The sequence below is a fragment of the Vanessa atalanta genome, chromosome 16, assembly GCF_905147765.1.
Source record: "Vanessa atalanta chromosome 16, ilVanAtal1.2, whole genome shotgun sequence".
NCBI lineage: Eukaryota > Metazoa > Arthropoda > Insecta > Lepidoptera > Nymphalidae > Vanessa > Vanessa atalanta.
In genome coordinates this window covers 4,983,173-5,011,110 of record NC_061886.1, presented here as the reverse complement: position 1 = coordinate 5,011,110, position 27,938 = coordinate 4,983,173, and the positions used below count along the sequence as shown (strand labels likewise).

The 27,938-nt window shown below is 31.5% G+C and overlaps 1 protein-coding gene across 3 annotated transcripts in view; it reads right to left on the bottom strand.

The window, feature by feature from the left end:
• Positions 1–3,543: 3,543 nt before the first annotated feature.
• LOC125069793 (probable G-protein coupled receptor CG31760) overlaps positions 3,544–27,938 on the bottom strand; it is a 75,930-nt gene continuing 51,535 nt past the window's right edge. Inside the window, exons 3-18 of one of the 3 annotated variants that reach the window (XM_047679371.1) lie at positions 23,697–23,822; positions 15,628–15,811; positions 11,239–11,434; positions 10,960–11,118; positions 10,195–10,333; positions 9,647–9,779; positions 8,631–8,763; positions 8,209–8,362; positions 7,070–7,179; positions 6,584–6,728; positions 6,315–6,384; positions 6,044–6,182; positions 5,869–5,974; positions 5,318–5,461; positions 4,632–4,817; positions 3,544–3,953 (exon numbers count right to left, since the gene is read on the bottom strand). In XM_047679371.1, coding sequence (XP_047535327.1) covers positions 4,650–4,817; positions 5,318–5,461; positions 5,869–5,974; positions 6,044–6,182; positions 6,315–6,384; positions 6,584–6,728; positions 7,070–7,179; positions 8,209–8,362; positions 8,631–8,763; positions 9,647–9,779; positions 10,195–10,333; positions 10,960–11,118; positions 11,239–11,434; positions 15,628–15,811; positions 23,697–23,789 — 2,073 coding nt within the window. In that variant the 5' untranslated portion in view covers positions 23,790–23,822 and the 3' untranslated portion in view covers positions 3,544–3,953; positions 4,632–4,649. The remainder of the gene's footprint in view (positions 3,954–4,631; positions 4,818–5,317; positions 5,462–5,868; positions 5,975–6,043; positions 6,183–6,314; positions 6,385–6,583; positions 6,729–7,069; positions 7,180–8,208; positions 8,363–8,630; positions 8,764–9,646; positions 9,780–10,194; positions 10,334–10,959; positions 11,119–11,238; positions 11,435–15,627; positions 15,812–23,696; positions 23,823–27,938) is intronic. The other 2 variants (XM_047679369.1, XM_047679370.1) reach the window with 2 other exon arrangements.

Here is a 27,938-nt window from a genome sequence, read left to right as displayed (position 1 = left end):
TAAATTTAGAAACTAGATATCTCATGTAGAAACAAAAATTATAATTAGGTAATGTAATGGCTATTAAAAAAACTATCTATATAAACAGTTAGTCTTTTAATGTAAAAACACAACTTACAGAATATTTTTGTCTAAAAACTAAATCCATACAGACATTTTTACTGCTACATAAGTAAATAACATTACATAGTTATTTGAGTATATATTCAACAAGAATTATGAAATAAAATTTAATCAAAATTATAGCACAATGAGTGTTTGAGTATACACAGACATTTAGATAATTGAAACTAGTTTTTGTTTACATAGTACATACATGCAAGTTTCGACAGATTTGATACCTAAATATTATAATTTTTTTTTTAAATTCCTCTTATAGAAAAGGTAAAGGTGCGCTGTGCTCCATTTTTGAATGAACTTTGTTTTATGAGTAATGTATTTGCAGGTATAATTTTAAGTAGAGGTGAGGAATAAAGATTGGCTTGGAAAATTATCTCTCAATACTTCTTTTACTTCTTATTCAAACTTAATTTATGGCTAGCATTGGTTCATAATATTTGGTAATTGGCACATTTTAAAAATTATACAGTTTTCGTAATTAAATTTTATTTACACATTATAAAATTTAAGTATTAAAACTGTAGATTTTGAATAAATCTTCATAACATATTCAATATAATTTATTAATTTAACGAAACAGCTATGCACAAAACAAATTTTAAATTAAAAATTATATAATTTTAGTAGTATTAAAAAAAATATATACAATTAAAAAAAATTCAATAGTCTTCAGCTTCTTTAAATATCAAATTATGTAACTTGTAATTTAAATCTTATTTATAACAAAGTGTATATTTTTTATTTTGTGACTAATAAAAATAAGGGGATTCAGAGAAATTAACCTTATTAAATTCAATAGGTACTGTCTTAGATGTGCATAAATAATTTTAGATGACTTGTAAAAAATATATTGATGCCTCATACCGATATTAGCTTATTAAAATTATACAGATTAAATTGTGCCAACATCCAATATTCATGTATCTTGAAACTTTTTGGGACTAAGTTCTTATACATGACTTAGAGTATGGGACTGGCAGAAATCGTCACCTAAGGAAAAGTGTTATGCCCTTGCTGAAGATTTTTATTTTATTTCTCTTCATTTGGTTATTCTCAAATGATGTTAATTAATTCCCTTGTGTTTGTTAATATATAATATATAGGGAAAACAACTTGGTTCCAACTGGGTGTACCACAAAAATCACTTTTATTTGTATGTATGTACTTGTTTTTAAAGAACTTAACACTGCATTTTTACCTTTAAACACCTACTTAAAAACTATTCATCATTACTTGATATCACATTGAGGCTTAACTACCAACACATCTATATTTAATATTTATGAGCTTGGCTTAGCCAAAATGCTAAGATTCTCTAAACATTTATAACAATAAAACACTTGGATCTCAAAATTATCAATATACTTGTTAAATCTACACTTTACTATTGATTTTTATGTAAATTTTTCGCATTACCGATTGATTCAGTTAAATATAGGAATGAAATTGAAATAAAAATAATGTTTTAATAACAAAAAAAATATCAGCAAATTAATTAATCAATTTAAGTTATTACTATTAGAGTAAGACTAACAACATTTTTATACATATATTAGTTATATATAATATAATGTTACAAATAATTTTAATTAAGAAAATAGGAATTTAACACTGATAAATATTCGTTTTTAAAATCTATTTTTAACTTTATTGATTGACTTTATAATTTGAACTACACTGGAATTTTATGTTCTAAAATCTAATTATACAATAAGATGTAAAAATTCAAATATTAAATAACCATAGCAAGTACAATGTTTAAAAAATATAACATGTTAATATATTCATTAATAAAGAAATAACATAAATTGAACAATGTGATATTTATCACATTTAAAAAAGTATTTAAAAAATATCTATATCACAGACAAATAAATAAAAAACATTTAATTCTATGTCCTATGTACAACTTTAGAATTCATGCTTAGTGACATATTATTAAATATGTATATTTACAAATGTTTTGAGATAATTCTATTTAATCTTAAATAATATTAAACAGGTCCTATATAATGTCTATGATTGGAAATAAATAATATTTTTTAGTATATCAGGTAAAGATATCATGTCAATTTATTTAGTAATTAAATTATTTAATTTTAAAAATTTAAAACGTAACATTTTTTTTTAATTTTATTGTCTGTTCTATGATGAACACGTGTCCAACATTTTTACATATCTTATGATATATAAAAAATACAAATTTTATAACATAAACTATATAATATATATTAAATGCAACTTCTGATGGATTCAATTGCAATGTACTAGTATATTATACACATACATTTGCAGGAATAAAGTTTGAGTACTAACATAGCTGCCAATTTATAAAATATGCAACGCCAATGTCACAAACTTTAGGGTCATAAAAAAGTCATTAGAATATCCAAAAGTGCACGACCCATAACGCTCTTCTATTGAAAAACAATCAAATTTAAAATTAACGACATAATTACCCAAAAATCAATATAAAAAAAATAAGTCCTTTGGTTTTTTTTATTAATTACAATTAAACAGCACCAAGTAAGATAGCTATTCGCAAATCTGCAATAAAATTAATTAGTAATATTTCACGAGTTAGTTTTTCAGGTTTCACAGGGAAATTTTTTGGACGATTGATGTTTTTTAACGTCACATTAAATAAGTTTTTTAAAAGTACAGAATTGATCTTCATTAAATTAATTATTTGCCGAAATAACGGCAATAATAAAGGCGAAACATTTTCTCAAACATTCAATCGTAAAGCACTCTGATGCTCCGCATCATGAGTCGTGCAATAGGCTGACATTTTAGTAATTATTAAAGTGAGAATGCTGTTCGTATATCTTAGCTTTATGTGAATTTGTTTTAAATTGCTTGTATTTCTAATTATACTAATGTGGCAAATGTTACCCTTAAAATCTTAATGAAATAATATGCACATTCAAAATGGATCGTGAAAAAAAATATGTTATTACACACACGTAAAAGTAATAAGTATATCTAAGTAGAATAGCTTCATAATTTTAAATTATTCGCTTTTTGCCTATGCTTAACACTTATACTTATCATTACAATAAAAACATTTTAAATATCTTACACATATTTTAAAACTTGGCTTTGTTATAAAGAAAAATTGAAGTTACATAAGTCCGTTTGATATGGTGGTACTCTCTCAGATCTATAAATAATTTATTTCATTTTAAAATTATTTGATGTATTTATAAATTAAAATGGTGGTTTAGTTTTAACTCTATTTATAACTTTGAATGATCAACAAGATAGAAGTTTATGTATATTCTTGTAAAATTAACAGTAGAATGAAGAATAGCAGCAAACATTTACGGATGATTTATTTTACAAAAAAGTGTTTAACGCGTACAACAACAATAAACTTAGTTCTTTTTTTTAAATTTATATCTTGAGTGTTAACGTTGCGTTACTAATTGTGGACATTTACTTACAATTAATAAATTAGAAACTTTCAAATTATATTATATATAAAGCACTGGTGACTAGATAGTATTGTAATTTTGTCTTTGGAAACTCATTTAAAAATATTTTATCACTAATATTATACAATGGATTACAAGAGTTTCCATAACATTGAATAAACAGTCAAAGAAGAAACCAAAGCGGTATCTCTTTCCTAAACGGTTAAATTCGTGAAGCAACAATCCCGAAGCAAACAACTACTTAAGATTTTGACATAAAGCGTGGTTGTGTCAGACGAAGGCGGGAGGGCGCTCGTCGACGGCGGTGACCACGCGCCTGCCCGCCGGTCCGGGCCAATACCAGTCGCTGTCGCTCATCGCCACCAGTCACACGGGCCCTGACCACTCTGTATTTTCCTACAAACAATAAAAATAAATATCTATGTATGTATATTTTTAAGGGCTGAAAAAACGTCTAAAGTCTGAAATGCGTTTTGCTGCTGGAGTACTGAGACTCGGTGGAGTAAAGGGTTTTCATAGGTGTATTTCTTATCGTAAGTTCTTTAAATTTTTAAAATATAAAAATAGTTACGTAATCAGCTTATTGCTCTCGCCGACGAATCTATCTAAATATATCGTTCTCATCCTTGCTAAGGGAGCGTTATCCTATCGTCTTCTGTCATTCAGGACGTGCATTGGTCATCTGAGTATGTCTGATATGTCCTATATTACTATAAAAACCAATGGACTCGAGGGATTTGAGGTTCTTAAAAACACGTTGATTTGAATTATTTAAGGATTTATTACGCAAGTACCCAGTACAATATTTTAAAATTTTACTTTAAATGTTAAACCAAGCCACAACAAAGTGGCCATATAAATATTCGTTCTCTGCTCTCAATCAAATAGCTTAAGAATAATTTAAAGTGAAAAGTGATTAATGTCTGAAATTGCTTATCATTCTAGTACTGATAATTTATAATGATAAAATTTCAGAATGCAAATTATATATCCCGACTATTTTAAAACCGAGATAGCCGTAATTCAGTTTGCAAACGAAATCCCTTCCAAACAATTTCTTTTAATATAGAGTACCTCAGATATTACAAAACGTTATACTTGTGAAATGTTAACAGTCTTTGCATGCATTGGACTCTGTGGTACATTGGCAGCGTTTGTTGTAAAATAACCGCCAGGCCGCGGCCGCAAATGTCGGTTGTGCATTTCCATCTGAACGATCTTCATGAACTCAATCTGCGCAGCTAGCTTCTGTACTTCCTCCTGAAAGTATACCAATTGTAATTTTAAAAGATTGAAATTTAAAATATTTCTTAATTATATGTTATTTAACATTCGTTATTTTTGAATTAAAAATATATTCAAATTATAAAATTTTAAGTTTTAGTTTTAAAAATATACGACAAGATATCTTGGGGCTACATGACCTGACGATGGCGACATGGTTACACAAAATTGCTCTTATAAAAGAATCGTTGGCAAACAAGACTTGAAAATCGGAATCATAGACTAGCAGTAGAAGAACGGACTCGTAATGATAACAAAAATTGTATATATGAAAACTTTTTCGATTTTTACCTTTTTATGTGTTCTTTTCTAGGCAATAGAAAGAGTTTTATTAGTTTGGATTATCTGGAGAACTAAATCAATAAAATCTGCTCGAATCAGTCGCAAAACCAATCGGTACTAAGTTACGATCTTGCTCCACTGCCGATCTTACCCCAACTATATTTTTTCAGTATAAAGCCGATTTTCAAACAAACCTTGAGTTCCTCGTTCTCTTGGAAGAGATCCGGCGGTTCGTCCGGCACGAGACCAATTCCGTTGAGGGATGAGGAAGCGGGAACGCCACGAGCACGTGCCCTGCTGTCCCAAGTATCACCGGTACCGCGTACCACACGTAGCACCTAGAACCATATAGGGTTATATTATTTCATTGTAACACTTCGATTTAAGAGATATGGCTAGAAACTACCTTCCTTTCGCCCGCTTGGAATTTAGTTTATGATAAAAATGCTTCAATAACTTGTATGCAAAGCTTTGTCTTCTATGTTATCCTCTCAAAAGGAAAAAAAATAGTCTATGCAAAATGTTTTATTTTATCGGTAGTAGCAACTCTATCTTTTGCATCTAATATAGTGACTAATACTTTGTGTTCAAAGAGTGAAAGATCCAGATCGATGATTTTGGACATATTGACTGAGTATATAGGCGAGTATAAAGATGACTTGTTACTACCAAGGAGCAAATGGGCTACATTTACTCATCTGCCTTCCTATAAAAATAAAAATAGAAAACGGCTTCGGCTTCTTACCTTGGGCAGAAAAACTAGCAACACCGTCGTTGATGTAGATAATTGTGTTCTTATAAAACCTAGCAAATATTTAATATCAGGACCGGCTCGTGGGAGAATCAGCAAGCTGAAAGAAAAATGCGATGTAAGTTATAGAATTGTTACTTTTTAAAATCTATTGTATTTAAGTACTTACTGAAAGGCAATCATGAGCGAATTGACTGTAAATATGTTGTAAATGGCGATGGAAATAAGTCTCGCTTCGTTGTAGAGACTTTCGGCGTGTCTTACACGATAACACACTCGAACACCCCAAAGAAGAAACAGAATCTCTCCTATAATTAAATTAAAATATGAATGAATGTTATTGTTGCTGAAGTATTTTTTTTTAATAAACCTCTCATTTATTATGGTTAAACATTCAGCCGACAATGTGTGACTGATACGATTATAATTATATATATTACCTATGGCTAAACTGTGGTCCCACCAATTGTATGTACATTGTTTGAACTTCAGTCCTCTGTTGTCTGTAATCTGTAAATGTTCGATATTTTTATAAAATTAATTACTTTAGTATATTTATATTTATGTATGTACGAAGGTACAGTTTTTCATATCATTGATACGTATAAATTACAAATGTTCGAATGTATCTTGATGGTAAAAATAATTACTGTAATATACTGTAGTTTTAAAAAGATTTGGCTTTGTCTTAACTTGTATAGTTACTTACTACTTCAGCGTCAGGAGGCGCGGAGAGTGTCCAAGTCCCCAGATACACCAGCATAATGAGTAATATCGGAGCCATCCATTGTAACAGTTGTTTGTCTGTTAATTTCAGCTTGTGTGCGGATTTAACTCTATACGTTAGTGATACTCTGAAACACCACACAATAAAAGCTTATTTATAAACTTAACAATGCAATATTGTTCACATATTCCAAAGGGATTTGTGCCACAACTACATATATAATATCCTATCTTACCTCCACTAATTATTATTTATTCATTAAGTTGTAAATATTAGTTACTATATATATAATCTTAGTATGTATGTTCAAACGTACAACTGTATACCTACGACGTTCCGATATCATTTGCTTTGCTGATGGAACATAACCAATTTATCAGTATTTTCAACTAAATACAATGTTGACGCGTTTAACTAATAAGCTAATATACAACAACATCATATATAAAACGTTACTCAGATATTTACCTCCAAGTTTTCATAAGCAGAGCGGTGTACGTAATACAGAAGCCCATGTGTCGGGTCCATTTCGTTGCGATGCAAGAATATCTGTCCAAAACCGGGAATATTGCAGCCATCTACAACATGACGTTTTATTAACCTTAAGATTCTCATATTAAAAAAGAACTCAATGAGAATACAGAACAAATAGTACGGTTTGTTGTCTTCTTTAATTATAATAAACTTAGATTTGCGTTACTTTCCTACTTTAAGTAATCGTAAAATTGATAAATGCGATTTTTTTTTGTTCGTTGGTAATAATTTCTCAAATGAAATTTTGACACTTTACATAGACGTAATCATTAGATCGCACATCAGATACCCCACCTCGTATCACATTCGGGCGAAAATTATTTAAAAATGTTGTGTAAGTCTTAATGTTTAATGTATGCAGTATCAGTCAAAGAATTCAAAGCAAAATTCTAAACTAATTTAGAATTTTGTACTAGTTTTGTTTGATTTGTACTAGTTTTGTTTGATCAGTTCTCTTTAATGTGTAACTTACGTAGTTCTAGAATTAAAAACTAATTCACTGAACCAACCAATTTGATTCCTGCTAATTACTTTAGTTTAAACGAAGTAAAACTTTATTTCAAAGTATCTAAAATTTGGTCTGACATTCGACACATGATTACATAGATATAAAGTGTAAAGTGGAGTTAGCATCCGTTGATTTACATAATATAGGGAAATTGAGGAGTGCTTTGTCTTATTATATATTTTTTTTTATTAAATTTGTCCAATCTCTATTACCCCGATTTTTATTATCAAAACAATTTAAAAAAATTTTTTTAATGTGTATAGACACCACACACTTGACCAAAAAAATTTATGGAAAATTGGCTAAAAAAGAATTAACGTTTCCTGAGATAGATTCTCTATGTGTTCTCGATTTTTCTATATTGTTCCAGTTAAAAAAAACACATTATATTTAATTAAGTTTACTACGTGAATACAAAAAAAAATTATCTAAATGATTTTTATATGGTTTTATTAAAAAATAGGATTGCAGAAGTAAGTTCCAGTTTTTTGTGTAAGTATTTTTATCAGTGGAGACTAAACAGCCATTGGCAGATATAGGATAAATATAGTAATTTAAAACTTACCTCCATATACATGATAGCGCAACCTAGAAGTGTTATGGAGAGAAAAACGGGACTGGCTACACGGAACACCTTCACACGCCGATGGTGACGAGTGTATATGGTAAGTAAGACCGTCATTACCGCACAGCTCACCGAGATCACTAATAGCGATATCCTGAAAAAACACTATTATTATACATTTATTATACAAATAGATTGGTCTCGGAATAAGTATATAACATTATTTATAATGATTTTCATCGAAATATTTTCATATACGGATTTTTATTTTTTAACACGTAGGTGTTGAACGTAAAATACCTTAAATACTCAGGGGTGTATTTGCGACTTTCATTTCGATAGATCATGTTTATATACTATATTAGAATCTATTAATGACTATCAAATTTAGAATTTAAAAGTTTTTTTTTTTAAATATTTACCGAAATGGCCAGTTGTATGTGGCAAGACATGGCTCTGGTCCCTTGCATGTCTCACATCCTGGCTGACATTGGAGACAATCGTAGGGTTCACTCCAATTTTCTAAGCTGCTCTCTTCGTATTCTTGATAAGCAACTGAGGATAAAGATGCAATGCAATGCATAACATTGTTAGAGATTACTATCTATACATTTATTTTTAAAATAATTTTCTTTTTGGTAGGGCTTTGTACAAGCCCGTCTGGGTAGGTACCACCCACTCATCAGATATTCTACCGCCAAATAACAGTAGGCTGTATTGTTGTGTTCTGGTTAGAAGGGTGAGTGAGCCAGTGTAATCACAGCAGGAGGGACATAACATCTTAGTTCCCAAGGTTGGTGGCGCATAGGTGATGTAAGGAATGATTAATATTTCTTACAGCGCCTTCGTCTATGTGCGGTGGTGACCATCAGGTGGCCCATATGCTCGTCTGCCAACCAATGCCATAAAAAAAACGAATGTAAACAAGTGAGTGAATCTGTAAACACAATTAGTAGGATTATAAGTCAGTACGTAATATAGTATGTATTTTAATATCGTACATGTTTACGAGAATATTGACCAAAATACTTTAGTTGGAACCAAAGGCGGATTTAATGCTTGAAAGCAAATTTTAGGCTAATCTGAAATATATGAACGTAGTGCTACAAACATTAAGATAATATTCAAATACATTACACGCGTAAACATTATATAAACATGATTACATAATGGGACATTCTTATAATTATATAGATTACTGTACTGTAGGGGTAATCACTGGTGAAAAAATCATATAAAATCCACTGACGATATTGCGAAAATGCGAAAAAATGAAGTAGTTTCAAAAGAGAATAACGTAGGTACATCAAAATTAAATCGTATCTAGGTCTTCTTAGTAAAGCAGCGTTCCGTTCCTTTTTTAAATGGGAGCACAGAATTACCGAGAAATGCTTATGGGAGCACAGAATTACCGAGAAATGCTTATCAAAAGTCTTACTTTCCACTAAGGATCCGTTGAACCCATCCGGATGATGCATCGAATAGAATCCTGGTCGACACCTACAAATGTAGGATCCACGCGCCCAGCCACTGTACCGAACACTTATTTCTCTATTTGGTTTGTATTCACACTAAAAACAAATCTTGTCTGAATTTTCTAGAATTGGTTAATTAAAGAGCCACATAAGAGTTAAAGACATACATAGAATATTACACCTTAAAACTACTCTATGCTTATAAAATGGGCTAATTTTAACAAAAACAAAACGCACAGGTATGACAATTATTATAATAATCGCAGGTAAATTACTTATATACCAAGCAGCGCCGATTGTATAACTGCACTTCTTCTAAAAAGACTTCTTTTAAAAATATTTATAGGAATCGACTTAATTAAAGTAGACAAATTAAATAAATTTAATAACTGATATTTAAAGAATTCCTTAAATAAATCAAAGTTTTTATATTCGATCTTGAATATTGTCATATGATTGAAACGAATGCCGAACTAGGATGGATCAAACGATTACAATATAATATGCTTACATATGTAGTCTCATTTGGACATTTATGGGTTCCGTGGAAGGAATAAATTTGATTATCATTCTCCTCGTCGTTATCCACTTCACACTGATTTATTTCCAAGTTAGATATATCAATGTCTACAGAAACAACTCCCTTTAATCTGAAACGTAGGAATAATGTTACGCTATCATTTAATGAACATCCTTGTCTCTGGAAAACCTTATCAGATAATACTTAAGGCGATTATTGATTTTACTTCGTTAAAACAGTTTGTAAATGTGAAACGATTTCCGTTTTTAGGTTGATTAAAAAAAAAATGTCTTCGTTTATTATTTTATGTAGACTGTCTTAGAAATAGGGCTTTGTGCAGGCCGTTTGGTAAGGTACCACCCACTCATCAGATATTCTACCGCCAAACAACATTATTCAGTATTATTATGTTCCGGTTGAAGAATTAGTGAGCCAGTATATAGGCACAAGGGACACAAGGTCTTAACTCCCAAAGTTGGTGGCGTATTGGTATTATGTAAGGAATGGTTAGTATTTCTCACAGAGCCAATGTCTATGGACGGTGGTGGTTACTTACCACCAGGAGGCCCATTTGCCCGTTCGCCTACCAATGACATAAAAAAATGATGTGCAATATATTCTCTCATATAAAATAGTATCTATAAAATTGTTATAAGTTCTATTATATATTCATAAATATAATATTAATTGCGATATGTACAAAGGCAAATAATGTGCATGTGCCTTTATAACATTAATGAATAATTCAAGCCTTACCCGCGAATTGTAGACACAGGGACCGTATAAGATAGCAGCCAGCGCTTTGCTTCGCAGCTATAGTAAGGGTATGTCCACCATCCCTCCATTGTCGCACCGGGGGGCGAAGGCATAAACTTTGGCGATCTTAAAGATTCGCTTTCCTCTGCCGAAACATACCTAAAACCCCCATTATCTTTTAAGAATACTTAGTAAATAATTAAGTATAGTGAGTAAGGCAAAGAATGATATTCATTTTACAGATAATTGTATCGTTTCGTATTATAATGACATATTTACCAGGGATATTCAGGGTCTGGTGGTTTCTCAAGCTGTGGAGATACAACTGCCACAGGTTCAGCTACTCCATACCTTTCCCATTCAACTGTGCTATTTACAACACCATCACTTCTCAACGCAAGTGCACGAGCTCCAACCGCGCGCTCTGATGCACTACCACCTATCACTAAACCCCGTGAGACTGCCATGAGGACTTCTGAAACAATAACATTTATAAGAAATATATTCTGAAAATTATAACTTTTAACCACAATCGAAAGCCAGGACAATTATATCATTAGTAACAAATTGATTCCATGGTTTGTTTATGGTTCTTTTTTGAACACATAAAGGAGAAGGATGATGAACAATTAGGTAAACAATTTTCTTTTCCTTTGTAAAAGGCTTATCTAAAGTTATACTTAAGGTGCGTTAATAAAAAATATCTACGAATTTAAGGTAATAAAAGTGGTTTAACAAAAATAATTGACGTCAATAGCTGTCGGCAATAAAATAACAGTTATCGCGGTTGAGTATTAAGAGTTTCGTTGTCCGTCTTCGAAATTCATCATCGGTTCTTTACCAAATTATCCTTTGAGAATCAACCTCTTTATATTTTTATCTCAAGGCGCGTTATCAAAAAAATATTGAAAGTGAATTTTTATGATGCTCGCGCGCAGTGTGCTGTGAACACGACACCAAGGCGCTTGAAATAAAGAAATTCATTCCTTATTTTATTTAAAAATAATTATTTTAGTACAAATTTTTGAATGTTAAATTTGTGTGTGAGTGAATCATAATAATAATTTTACTTTATATATATTTAACAACTTTATATTTAGTAAAATTAATGTTATTTAATAAAAAACAGATTATTACAGATTATTTTTAATTGTGCTGAGGAAGTAAAACTGTTAACAAATCAATTTCAATTATTAATATGTAATAAATAAATTCAAAAATTGCGTTGATATAATTGATCAAATTATTCCATTTACTTATGATGAATTATATTTCATAATAGACCTGTAGTTAATAAAAAACTTAAAGTAACAAAGCCGCTTTTTATACATTTGAACCCCTCCTCTGCGACTCGGTAAGTTTATTATAACTGAAGAAAGTTCAACCAACTGCACTAATGTATCTCAAACTTAGTGGAGAACGATGCTAACACAAACGATGAACAGATGCCTCAAGATAAATATTATTATTATATAACATTTCCTGTGCCTCAATAGTTAGTGAAAACAAAAGGTTATTCAGGTCAAGTCTGAGATTTATTCACGAGAAATGAAAATATGTATATAAAATATATTTTATATTAATTATGCTTAATAAAAAATTTTACGAATTAACATGTACGCGTACCTTTGCAACGCCTTACTAAACGCCTAGTTTGCAGATGAGTTACTAGCCTTTAAAGGATGAGTAGGCTCTTTTTGAATGTTCCCAAGTCATATCGGTTTGAATAAGTGCGCCGGCGAAAGAGGTTTCCACTGATTGTTCCCTTAGTATTATTGTGGTTAGATATATTTTATAAATGCTTAAAGAAACGTTTTAATTTAAATATAGCATCAATTAGCAAATGTTATACTTTTAAATTGAATAAAGGTTGAAAATGACTGATACAAAAAAAATAATTATAGTTGCATCAAGTCGTTTCTTATTAAAAAGCTAAATGTAAATTTTATTCAACGTTGTTAAGCATGTCACATGAAACATAATTAATAGTACCTATATACAAATATATATTGGTACGAAACACGCAATCAAAGATGTGTGTAGGATTTTAATTAATTATAGATTTAACAGTCAGCTATTCAGTTATTTATGTGACTATCAACGACATCAATACATATTAGCATTAGCAGCCTGTAAATTTTCCCACTGCTGGGCTAAAGGCCTCATCTCCCTTTGAGGAGAAGGTTTGGAGCTTATTCCACCACGCTGCTCCAATGTGGGTTGGCGGAATACACATGTGGTAGAATTTCGTTGAAATTAGACACATGCAGGTTTCCTCACGATGTTTTCCTTCACCGCCGAAAACGAGATGAATTATACACAAATTAAGCGCATGAAAATTCAGTGGTGCCAGCCTGGGTTTGAACCCGAAATCATCGGTTAAGATGCACGCGTTCATATATATTATCATATTTAATTTTATCAGCTGTTGTTATTATTATAACGGAATTCTTATATATAAATTTTGTTTAACAGATTGTTTTCCTCTGTTAAAAGCTGATTCCTCTAATTTTTTTAACATTCATTTGACCTTAAAAGAAATAGATAGAGCATTGTTTAACTTATCACTCCTTAAATGCCATTATAGTTTATAATGTGGCGTTTATAGGATCCTATTTCATTTATGCATTCAATTTAAGTTTAGGGGAAATTTTGAGATTATCTCCTAGCACGTATTATCTCCGTGTTTTGTTAATCATCAAATCAAATCTGAGCTTGCATTAGAGCTACACTCTCGTCTAGGAAATCTAATTACATGAAGCCTTTAAGTGAAATAAGTACGGGCACATAGCTGTGACTATACTATGTGTATGCAGTTATATTAGCTGCATACTAAATTTAGCATTCAAATTCAAATTTGTGTGGTAAACTAAATAGATATTGTGTTTGGTACCCCTGTGAAAGTGTGAAACAGAAAAAAATTCACATGGACTATTTCGGTAGGCTATTTTTAAAGTACAAAAGGACTCAATTTTAAATGAATGCAATCAGTATTTTATTAGTTATATTTATCATAACAATTGATCCAACGATATATTGTCCTATTAGTGGATACAAATGAGCAGGAGAAAATAAAAATGTACGTGTGCGTAAATGAACACACTATCCCTTAACTGTCATAGATTGATGATTAAAATAACAGACCGAAATTGTCTCACAGCTTAGCTAAGTAAACGCAATGAAGCTTAGTCCACCAAGATGCTCTATTGCAGATTTGTGGATGCACCTGTGTGCAGTTAATATTCGACAATTGCAGGGTTTTTCACAATTTTTTGTCGTTTATCATTGAGCATGAAAAAATATAAATTAATCAAATATCAAAATCGGACGATCTTAGTTCATAGTTAGACGAGAATACGAATAGGTAAGAATACTGTATATATGTATTGGCTGTACGTGCTTTATGGCGAATGAATGTAACACAGCAGTGTTACACCCTCGTGCCCAAAAAAAGCATCAAAAAAACATTCAAAAAACACCCATACTTCAGTCTGGATATTTCATAGCAGCTTTCTACTAGACCAACGAGGTAGTTAACGTTTATTCTCCAGCTTGTTATTCTTGATGTAATAATTAATTTAAATTGAAAAAATTCTAAACCATATCGGGTCGTTATATATGAAATTGTCAAGTTTTAATATTGGCTAGTGTGAAGATTGATGTGTTGAAATTATGTTTACTACACCGAATATGGTACAGTAAATAGAATTAAGCATCTACAAGAGTGAATGCCAATCCAATAGGGACCGTATGAACTCAGTGAACAACAACAAAAACTCATCGAAGCTTATCTTAACTTGTTGAATAGGCACACAAATGAGGCATTCTAAGTCGGATTGGCTCTTGTGACGTCCGTTGCCCTGGTTGGACACAAGTGTGTTGTTTCAAGCTTGGCACAACAATTACTCAGGTATACTATGAAGAATTGCAAATGATGATGGACATATCGCTGTTGAACAACCAGAAGTTGTCAATTCCTCTACATGTAGACAATATCTACAATAAAACTAATGGAGTTACCATTAAGAACTCTCTGTCACTTCAGATAATGGATATGACATCTGATTTGCATAACTTGTTACCCTGAAAACATTTCAAAAAAGACGAGGTGGTGCAAATCGCCTTCAAAGCATTTCTATAGCGGAGTGATCAGCGTACTATTTTTAAAATGGTTTGACAAAACCAATAATTTCATTTGATATTTTTCTATATATAAAATAAATTCAGGAACTAATATTTACCATCATATCATACTTACAGAAGATTTGGATTTATAGTAATTATTATTAAGTTTAGTCATGTGTTACTAAGGTATAAAATTGTGTAGTAATAAGTGTAATTTTGATAAAGTACAAAATCCGGACAACAAAAATATGGACTACCTATTAAAGCATGCGTCACCAGTAACTATAAAATGTACTAATAATGTATTATTTATAGAAGGAAAAGTTTGTGAGAAAATTTTATTTTATTTAAATTGTGTAATTGACATATAAACAATTACTGTTTTTAGGGAAGGTTTGTTTGGCCCAATATCTTAAGATGTTAATTTATGTATATTTATCATTTAGATACGAATACAGTACCTAATACGTAACGGAGGCCGTAAACTGTAAAGAAGTTTAATTGATTTGTTAAAATGTTTGAACCATAAATTCAAAACCTTACCAGCGGTTTCCAAGCCAAGTTGATGTAGAATATTTGCAGCGAGATCCGCGCGTGCTCTCGCCGTATCCCATCTTGAAGCATGCATCGGAGCACGGAGACGGCCGTAATGGTGCGTAACACAGAGTGCACCAGTCGCCCCTGTGGCGACTGCGTGCACGAGGCGGAGAGATGACTCCAGTTCCTCCTAAAACAAAAGAAAGCGTTTAAATTATATTTGACAAAGGAAATAAAATTATTATTTTCAAGAAACGAAAATAATTTATTGTTTATCTAAGTTGATTAGCAAGATAATTTCTTTAATAGAATCATGTCTAATGTTGTGTGTAAATTCGTTAAAATATTATGACCTAGTTTTATTAAGTATCTATATAATGTTATACCTTAGTGATTTTCTTCGTAATGAACCGTGGTACCCATAATATTAATAAATGTTTCTTCTTCACCGTAACTAATTATCGATAAGTCCACGATTTGATTTCGTCGCGTTGCTTCCTTTATTATGGGCAGTATTTCCGAAATATGTCGAGCATTTCTTGATAAATAATCAAAATCAAAATATTCCTTATTCAAGTAAGTTCATAAAAGTACTTATGAATCGTCATGGAATCGGCGAAAAACTCAGTAAATATAAACCGGAATATTTAATTGATAAAAATAACGCCTTAATTTCTAACCTTAATAAATATTAATAAATTTTAAACAATATTTTTTATCTATCTAACATATTTTATATTAAAAATTTAATAAATTTATCAAATAAATAAAATCTGTTTGTCTCAATTATATCAATATATCAAATGATAGCGCTATATTTTGAAAATATTATAACACGTTTAGCAGTTTTTTTAATGATTTCATATTTGATATAAACGGTAGAGACCGTAATTGATAATTAATTAATTGTATTTCAGCGCATCAATCTATGCCTGAGTATGATAATTAATTGAATCACAGGATTATCTAGCCATTTAAGCGTAATGTTTGTAGTATAACAGTGTAGTATAATCATTTGATGAATAGAATATTCTACATAGTAGTACATTTTTTACTAGCAATTTCCATATAAATATTTTAGAGTTAAAATTAGTGAATCTTTACAGTCGTCGAAAAATAGTCGTCAAACATAATTACGAAATAATATAATTTGAAGGCAGTAAGGACAATTAGACCATTTGTGGATACGAATTGCAATGCAATATATAGCAATTACTGTTCTGTGTGTCAGCCGTTTATTAGAACTGTCCAGCCAATCCGAATGCACTAGTTGTAAATCAACCGAAGTGTAATAAAATTGTTAACTTTAATTTATATTTTCGTTTTTAAAAATGTTTAAGTTTAATTTATTTTATAACATTTTAATAATAAGTTATTTTTATTACAATATAAATATCTACTTATATAACTACTTTAGAATGATAAAAAAAAGACTATATTAATATTTTTCGTCGAAAGAATTTAAGTTTTCTTATTTCGAGATATCATATCATATTGCGTATAGCTGTTGTCATCAGCAAATATGGGAATGCTAGCCTTAATTGACGTCAGTGCAATAGAGCGTTGAGGGCTAAATATGTCCCGCCCCTCAACTCCTCAGTTGGAAGGGTACTTGCTATTTGAAGAACCCTTCCGAACAAGGTTGTACGTAAATATAAACTGTATATGGACATGTTTTTATTAGTTCTCATTGACTTCAGGCATAAGCTCATAAAGTCTGGTGAAACGTTTTGGTAAAAAACTAATATATTTTACGTCAAGAAAGTAATTGGTACAAATTTGTTATAACCCATTCATGCCCTGGTTACCCATTGAATAAATTTTTTACAAAAATAAAACAAACCCAAAAAGGTCACGGGCTATATCTAATCTTCCATATCATGTGTCCTGTTTCAGACAGCCCTGATGAACCCGCATCCGCCATTCCGTGTCGAGGATGACCACTGGGGCTTTGGCGGGTACACATAATTCGGATCTTATCCAGGAGTCGGATAAATATCCAAATTTTCGTGCGAGTGAAAAAGGGGTTAGAGCCAAGAGTTTTGTTACGTCTGTGCAGATAATCAGTGTTAGAAGCGCGGAGCAATTTCAAAATGCACATTTGAGTAAATCGCTAAGATAGTGATGCTCTTCAGTTGGCGTGTGCACTATCCTTTCTAATACGAAGTATATTTCACTGATGGCCACGGAGACTATCGCTGTAATCGCACCGTTGACCACCGCACTTGTGAACTAAATCAGGCTGATCTAGCCTAACGCCAAGCCCATGGAATTAAATCCTGCGAAAAACATTCCTTTGCTGTTGCTAGTCATGAACTTTTTTTGTTTGGCTTTGTAAAAGTGACACGGTATTCTATGGACGGTATTTGCTATGGTTTTAAAGAAAAAAGGATGTTCAAGAATTATGCCATTCTGCTCTGTATCAAGGAAGGACACTCTTGGCGCTAAGCCCTCATTAGCATTAGCATTAGCAGCCCGTAAATGTCCCACTGCTGGGATAAAGGCCTCCTCTCCCTTTTTGAGGAGAAGGTTTGGAGCATATTCCACCACGCTGCTCCAATGCGGGTTGGCGGAATACACATGTGGCAGAATTTCGTTGAAATTAGACACATGCAGGTTTCCTCACGATGTTTTCCTTCACCGCCGAGCACGAGATGAATTATAAACACAAATTAAGCACATGAAATTTCAGTGGTGCCTGCCTGGGTTTGAACCCGAAATCATCGGTTAAGATGCACGCGTTCTAACCACTGGGCCATCTCGGCTCAGCCCTCTGGTAGTGATAATGCAGTCGACTTGACAGGTCAGATACTAGTCGCGGTCGACCATCACTGCCTATAGACATTGGCCCCGTTAGAAATGTTAACCATTCCTTACATTGCCAGTGCTCGATGGATCTTGGAAACTGAGATGCTATGTCCCTCATGCATGTAGTTACGCTGGCTCAGTCTCCTTCCAAACTGGAACACAGCAGCACTAAGTGTTACTGCTTGATGGTAAAATGTATGACGAGTGGGTGGTACCTAACCAGACAGGCTTGCATGCAACCCTGCCACTATATAAATATCTGGTGCTGCTTGTGTAAAAAATTAAGAATTTTCGAAACATTAAGGCATTACTGTTATTGCATTAAGGCTAGCAATTAAAATATTTACCTTATTTTATTCAATGCATAAATTAAGTTTGAAAATACGTCGTTTATTTTCACGGCCCGAAACGACCGACTGGCCGAAAACGAATTAAAACTGTGACAGAATTTTTGTGTTGAATATAATCACGTATAAGCGCTTTGAGCTGAAATGGTACGGAAATAACAAACATCTGCGCAAATATGCAAGTGAAGTCGTGCGCGCTCATCTTATTTGCAGTTATAAAAGCATTGCATTTATTTTCTTTTTCTACGTGCCAAAATACCAACTGTAGAGCTAACAAAAAAATATTGTCAGTACTATTTCGGCATGTGCTATATTCTCCATATTATATCCTTGCATTATTTTGGCTGAGCTATTTTGTTTCCATTGTTCATTTGGATATTGTAATGGACATTTCCATTTAATATTTTCTTTTGAGTATCTTATGGTAGACAAGGTATAAAATATATGAGCCAAGGTATGGCGTACAATAGCATTTCAATCCATTTAATGGTTTCCTTTAGATACATGTATGCATTGTGCAAAGATAAAACTGATACACAAACTATATTAGGTATAAAGCAATAACTTTGTCATCTACGTTGATAATATTGCACAGAAACTTTGTCATCTGATAAAAAATAATGAATAGCTTTCATGATATTTATGTTCATACATTACGATTTAAAATCAAGTAGGTACATAAACTGTGCAGATATTCAGTTAGCATACTTTAGCCTAATTGACTGTGAATGTTTGGTTCATTAAACTTACGTGAATTTGTACCAAAATTGTACAAATGTGAAATCAAAGAGCGAGTATATGATGACACACGAAATACGAATGATTTTTGATGGATGAGCACTATCAGTATCGCTTGCTATAAAGTCAAGTATTTTCGTGCTGTTAGATATGACGACGCAATATCTATAATTCTATATATATTATTCGAAAGTAACATCACGTATTCCAAAGTAAAATGAAGGGAAGTAAAGTAAATAACGGATAGCCAAATACTTTTAGCTTTATTAGACAAACGTGATAAAGTCAAATAAAATTACGCAATTTTTTTTAACTTTGCCGATTCATAAATTTTAATCATTTGTAGTAATAAAAAAGCATATTTTTCAATACAAGATAATATAGATGAGGAAGCAGCGTGGAGCTAATACTTGTTGACTTCCAAGCAAGACATTTTATATAGGTACATATATTATTGTATTTAACTAACATAACTTTGTAGTTTAGATGTTGAAAAACAGTATTGAATTTCTTGCTGGTTCTTCCCGCTATAATCTACATTCCGAAGTGGTAGCTTCACTTAATATAGTTTGTAAATAGACGATTCGAAGGTGCTTGTAAAAGCCTACTTGAATAAAGTTATTTTGATTTAATACGTATTAAAACTACCGTCTGAACGTTTCATTTATAATTGTTGTTGGTTTAATTAATACAAGACATTCTTCATATTCTTATTATATTATACTAAGAATGGGATTGTATTTATACCTAAGATTAATTAATACAATTAATGGAGGCCATTGTAGTTGTAACGTCATAAGGTCGTTTTAATCAGTCATGTAAAGTAATGATCACATACATGATTGTACTGTAGAGTAATAAGCGTAGAATTACTTGGAAAAATTGTGACACAAAAATGTGCATATTCGAAGCGATAAAGATAAATATGGACATAAATATTAAACAAAAAATCAAACTGACTTCAAAAAACCCGGAAAAGTAACTTTTTTTTTTAAATATTTTGTTCAATGAAATAAGATAATGTCTGAATAAGTTTTTTTAAGTCAGCTAAAGATATCTTTGTAAAATACTGAGCCAACCAAATATACAAATTAGGAGACAGTTTATTTATCATGTATATGTTTTATTTTCTGTACCTTTTCTGATTTTAATACCTGTAGCCTAAGTACGAATTTTGAATTCGTCCCACAATACGCAGTATGACAATGGTACGTAGCACGATATGTAGTCTGGCGACTAGTAATATCTCGATACGATTATTTTAATGACGTCGTCCTCATGTAAGTAGAGAAGGGCTCATGTGAGCTAAATGAACGCATTATGAAACTAATGTAATGTTCAACAACAAACCAGAAGATGATTATTTTTTACCATTGAATAAACGATTTGTTTGTCGGAAATTACTTTCGTTAGTGTAGACACACCTTACTATAAAGATAGTTCTTTTTAACACGATTCTATTAGTTTCGTCTGTATCTGTCTACGTATATAACGGAATCTTTGAACGTGACTACTTCAAAACGACTGATTGCTGCTGATCTGATAATGAAACTACAAGGTGGCTGATAGAATTCTTTTTTTTTATTGCTTGAAAAACGCGTCAATATGTTTCCTCTATATAAAGTGGAGGGTATGTGGGAATACTAAAATACTAACAGTACCCAATCCGTCCTTCGAGGTACGTCATGGGGTAGCTTGCGCATGCTCCCTTGACGCCTCAACACTGGATACATCTATTATGTTAGTTTCCATTCTAGGAATGGTTCTCCGAGACCATCTCCTTTCAGCACCTCATGCTACCGAGCATAGCGTTTATAATGCTCGGCAGCGAAAGATCTCCACCGCCGCCAGGTAGTGGCGCTGGATTATCCATTAAGGTGTGACGCGCCGTTGGCTGACGAAACCCTAGAATACCTCCTAGTAAACCCATCGAGCTTAGACATTACATCAATTTTAATAAATGATCTACATCTTATTTATTTATCAAATCTAATTGAATAAATGTTTTACATGAGACTAGGGTCGTTTCTTAGGTTTAGGTTCGTTTCAGTCAACTTTTCGGTCAGGAAAAACTCTATGATTCCCAGTTTTATCGGATTTCGCCGATATACTCAAATTGATAGTGAAAGAATGTGTTTATTAAATCTTAATATCGATACGAATAATTTTACAGAAGTGTTTCTGGTGTTCTTGCAAGGTCTTAAAGGTAATTGGTTTTTTTTAAATAACTGCCCTTGAGGGCAGTTATTTAAAAATATGACGTTAAAAACATGATGAAACATGTAAAAAACAAAAAAAGAATTAAAGAAAAATAATTTGTAGCTTCAATATTACGCGTTATAGCAATTTTTTTGTTTAAAAGGACAACTTTCTTGTTATTTGCCTTGGGCGTCGAGATTTCTCGGGCTTACCTTAATAAAACAATTAATGAATTTATTATTATTTTTAAAGTGTTTTATTTTTTTGATGAATATAACGTGCCTTAATTCTTCGTAATGTGTAGTCATAAATTCATCACTGGTTAGTTTAATAAATTTTAACATACACATTACAATATGATTTTAAATGTTAAGTCTCTTTTATATACCATAATTATTAAATACCTATTACTTTTTGATTAAAATAAATATAAATCTTGTTGAAGTTACATAAGTTTTAGTTTTTTTTTGTATTTATCATCCACTATATACAACAAAAATTAAAACTATTTGTATCATATCATTACGGATTTTCATAATTCCGAAGTCCTTATAAAAATTAAAAGTAAAATAAAATAAAAATAAAACATTGTCTAATGATAAAAATATTGTAAAATTGCTCATATATTGTACACAATACTGTTAAAATGAAATATCTGGATAAAAAGGTTCATAAACTTTCAACTACTTACATGGTAACAATGCATCATTTTCGGAAAATCGTTATTAACAAGCATTTCGATAACCAATAAGTAGTTTGGAAATGTGCCATCGGAAAACGATACATAAAACGTAGGCATTTAGCTCTGAAACTATTAAAAAGTAATTTTTCGCTGTCCGGAAAAAATCGCTTAAAGTTAAAAACTCGATAACTCGGGTTACGAGTTACGACTCATATGTGTGTGCATAGTTAAGCTGTCGAGTCGTCATATTGATTGTTTAAATATATAATTATTATTTTTTTAGCTTTAGTAGCCTGTAAATTTTCCAACTCCTGGGCTAAAGGCCTCCTCTCCCTTTGAGGAGAAGGTTTGGAGCATATTCCACCACGCTGCTCCATTGCGGGTTGGTGGAATACACATGTGGCAGTACCTAGGGGGTTGGTTAGTGGTTTTTTTTTTTAATTTGAAATAACTTTATGAATATCGCCATGATGTATTGGAAATATAGGTCATAGGACATCATATTTTTTTGCCCATAGGAAGCGCTAGCAATAATTCGACTGAAGTCAAGTTTAGGTAGAAATCCCTAAAATACAGTCGGACTGCAGCCGTATAGCTCATCAAGTTACACGGTTCATGGTGTCCTGTTACCATTTTGCTTAATTATTTTACGCACTGGAATCCTTCGTAGGTACCTGGGCTCCTTTTACCGGTTTGTCTGGGATTCCTACTCATTAAAACCACTGCGATGGCCGTCCTCGCCGCTCTGTTACCATTCTGCTTTAACAGGACGCTCACGCGGTAAATCGAGTGTTATCCAGTGATTGGCATTGGAGCTACATCACAGGATAAGTTTCAAGCCTTCTCCGAAAAAGCAACATGACTGACATTTTCAAGCTGTTACTTCTTTTTTTCTGTAACCTTAATCTGTATTTACTATGTAAGATTGCATAATTTTTGTTATTCTTACATGAAGTTAACCACATATTGTGATTCTCATTTAAAGTTCTGCATCGACCTACATTAAATGAATTCTACGTGATGTTACGGTAATCGGTCGAGCGAACAAATAAATTTAATGTAGGTACATTAAAATGCCGGTAAAACGGTTTGATCAAAGTGACCGTCGTTTTGCTTCCCGAGGTTGTCATTATCAACATTAATTCACAGTTAATTTGGTGTTTTGAGACATTCTACCCAAAAAATACAATTAATTTGTTCTGTATAAAGTTTTCATTGCAGAGTGACGATATTCATATCAAACAAACGCGCGCGTCAAGTCTCGGCGTAGTTGTTCGTTTATAGAATAACAGATTACTCACTCGGTATGTAGTGACGTTCGCAACATTGGCATGCGGTAGGGATAGCAGGGCGAAGGGCAGCAACAGACTTGTCACGCGCCGCGGCGCCCTCATCTCCGGCAACCATTCGCGCAATTACGCGCTCTTCTGAAACAAAACAATCATTTCATTAAACAAACATTAATACTTATGTTATAATAATCAATTATGTAATAAAATCTTCTAATTAATTTATCTAATAAACTATTTAAAAATGAACATACAAGAACATGTAATGTACTCTTACGAAATATTCTAAATATTAAATAGGTGAAATTGAGACGCAGGGTCCCTTACCTATATAACAATGTTGTATATTATAACCTTCGAATAGCGCTCTATCTTCCGGTTTACCCACGCTTTATTTATATAGGTTTATTAGTATTTTCAGTTAGACATGACATGGAGACCTCTCTTCTTTTATTTGTAGAGTTATTATTATGTTGTCACCAGCATCAAACGACAGTGTATTCGATGTTTCAGTTAACTGGACTGGTGGCTTAACAGGTGGAGTTAAATAAAAGCTTGTAAAACTAATATGTGTTTAATTAAAAAACACTTTGACAAACAAAGGCAATTCTTTCATTATTATTCATCTACATCCTATATGTAAGTACCTACTTACATATAGAATTGCATGCTGATGTTATTGTACTTGAGCGCTCAGAGTTTCAGGTCAGTATAGGAAACCAAAAAAAATTAAATTAAACCTCATTTTACATTAGCATAAAGGTTAATATGGAAATAAATATAAATTAACAGATATATTTTTAGGTATGCCTTTTAGATTACCAGAAATTAATTAATTTCATTGTTATGTGAAAATACCGACAGTAATTTGTGAATTTTTCATTGAAATTTTACTCAATGCGCCATCATAATATGTATGGTTAATTTGTTTCACTGATGTTAATACAGTGGATAAAATTCGACAAAAATCAATATTGAAAACATTGAGGATATCGTTTATGATTTTACATGGTGCTTGCAGCTTTGAACTTCAAACTTATCAATTGATCGAAACGCTAACATGAACTATGATAAAAAAAGGTATTTTTTTATTGATATATAGCTTTCCAATAGCTATGGAATAGAAGAAGAACATTGTACTGAACTGTTTTATTCTTTCCTATTTAGGTGAATTAGTCAAAAAGGTGACATGAAAAAAAAGGGTTTGTATTAAAAAAACAAGTATAAATAACTTTTACAACCATCGTAAGCGTACGGTTTTCCCATTTACAGAGCATATTGAAGTGAACTCAGTGATCAAAGGATCCTATGGAGTGTTAACTTAAGTTCAAATTGACACTAAACCATCACCCGACTCTGTTCTGGCTTTGGTATGAAAATACCTAGTGTTTTGGTTTATATTTAAATAAATGTTAAGTGTGAGCGACTTATTACACTTGATAGCAACTTTAGCTTCTAAGACGTGTGCACTTTACTTTGAAATTATACACATCACGCCGAGAGTTTCTCATAAAAAAATAACGCACAGTGTAACTTGTGTTAATAATTGATTCCTTATTTATATTTGTAAAAAATATACAATTTAACGAAACATTAAAACGAAGCTGGTGTTATATTTATAAATAGACAGACAAAGTTACAGATGTAATTGTTTTAAGACGGCCTTAGCAGTAATCTTCAGTTAGAAAAGTCTATTGGATTTATGACCATTTTTAAAGACGACTACACTGAAATCAGTATATAAAAACCCTTTCTACATCCACACAACTAAATTGTACCTCATATATATTCTTTATCGCTACATATTTCAATGTATATGTATGTGTAGTCAACGTAACTCTCAGAGTGTTGAAAGCTTCGTAATCGCATTAAGTTTGGATCTGTTTCTCAAGTTTCTATTTGAAATTTGTTGAAGTCTGAAACTTGAAATCCGATACCTAGATACGAATACAGTTAGTCGGATAAACAGTTTGATTGTGTTTAAATCGTAACTCTATACATGGATGATATGTCATTATTTTTACAATATTTAATTTATATCAATAGTATTTAATACTTTTTAGGTATGTTATATATACAATATTTATTATTTATTATAGAAATACCAATAAACATCGTACTGATTCACCTAAGTTGAAATATAAATTACTGAAGAAGGCTTTTATGTAAAGGTGTCACATGTAAACCTACCAACGGTTCGAAATTTAAATTCGACCAAGAAGAACCGTTAAGAAAGTAACTACTTACTCATTTCCTAGTGTTGATTGGTTATAATTAAATTTGTGCTCATTTATAATTTTATGGTAGATCTTATTGGTTTTATTAATTATCATTTATTATATAATAGTTAAAAAATGTATTATAATTCTTATCTCTAATCATTGATTATTATCTTTAATTTATATTTTTAATACATAACGTGCTACGTAACATTTGCCAATATAATTTTGAATATGTTATATGTTATTGTATCTGCTGTTCGTTGACTGATAATCAATGTTCAATTCAATTTAAAAAATATTCATACAGTTAACAAATTCTAATTGAATGGTCTTTGAGATATGCCTACTATCAGAAGAATTCGTTTGACAATTTTTTTACATTCAAATTTGCAGTTACTTTTTGTACGACATATATTCAATGCTTATTTGTAATAAAAAAATTAATAAGTTAAAATCAACCGCCATTATATGTCACAACTCTATATTTGTATAACCTTGTCATATTATAAAGTCAAAGTCAAAGTCAAAAATCTTTATTCAATATAGAAGTGTTTACATTTGCTTATTGATAGTCAAAAATCTACCACCGGTTCGGAATTTAGCACCTCGGACCTGAGAAGAACCGGCGAAAGAAACTCAGCGGGATATATATATATATTTTTTTAGAAAGAAATTTAAATAAAAAAAGGTCTTGTAAGATTCTCAAAATGAGATCATTTGCATTACAATTTTACATATTACTTTGACACCCTCCACTTAAAAGCTCGTTTTTTAACAGCGAATTAATTAGCATACTCAGATCTTCATAATATTTTTTAAAGTATATATTACATTTGTCATTACGAAACATATACATACTTTTTTGTAACTTGTGATATATACTTTTAATATGGAAAATTACATACTTTTTTGTAACTTGTGATATATAGTTTTATTATGGAAAATGTATTCACACAGGCTACCTGATGGTAAGTTGTCACCATCGCCCATAGACATTGCGCCATCAACCTAGTTCCTAGTGCCTGTAGTTGAGTACCCTGGCTTACTCACCATCTAAACCGGAAAACATCAATACTGTGTATTGCTGTTAGACGGTAGAATAAATAGAAGTAGAATGACTGAGTATTACCTACCCAGGCGGGCTTGCACAAAGCCCTATCATCAAGTAAAATTATTACTAAATATTACTGTCAGTACTATATACGGAACTGTTAGTATTATGAGTAGGTACATATATACTTACTTTAATATTTATTTATGATTTCAATATAAAATACTACAATTTATTAGGTAGGGGTAGAGATACCTAATGATTTATTATTCATTCTATATTTTTTTCTTATCTTTGTTATCTATCTTTCTTATCTTTGTTATTTTCGGTATTTTGATCTAAAAAAAATATGTTTTTTTTTTATTTATAAATAATTATTATAAGTACAGAATGGTAGTAAAACAAAATAGAAAATAATAATAAAAAGAGACTTGTTGTGACTATCCAGTAAAAGTACTAATTGAGCATTCAAACGCATTCAGCGAAGCCACATTATGCAGCTGGTATCCACGATAACGTATTAGCATTGAATGCAATTGCTATATCATGGAACTTTCCGTATTTTTTAATTTGAATGAAGAAAGGGGTCTAATAATATACGTCTGATTGTTTCAATATAGGGCTTTGTTTTTGTTTTTATCAACGAAAAATCATACAACAAATTTAGTTGGCGATAAGCACATAGCACGCACACACGCACACACGCTGAAGCCAGAATTAACCCAAAAATGTATTAAAAATATTAATCAAGTGTCATTTTACTAGTGAATTCTTAAACTATTATGTTTACTATCAACCATAACCGATGTATGACTTTGAAACATCGTTTAAAATCCCACACGTAACCGTTTCCTTAGTTTTAATTTGATTGTTCGAATAGCAGCAATGGTACAAACTCAGTTGCAATCAAATGTTACCAAAATCACGGTTGAATTAGTTGTTACGATATTTTTTACAGTGAACGTTCATTTAGGAACCACC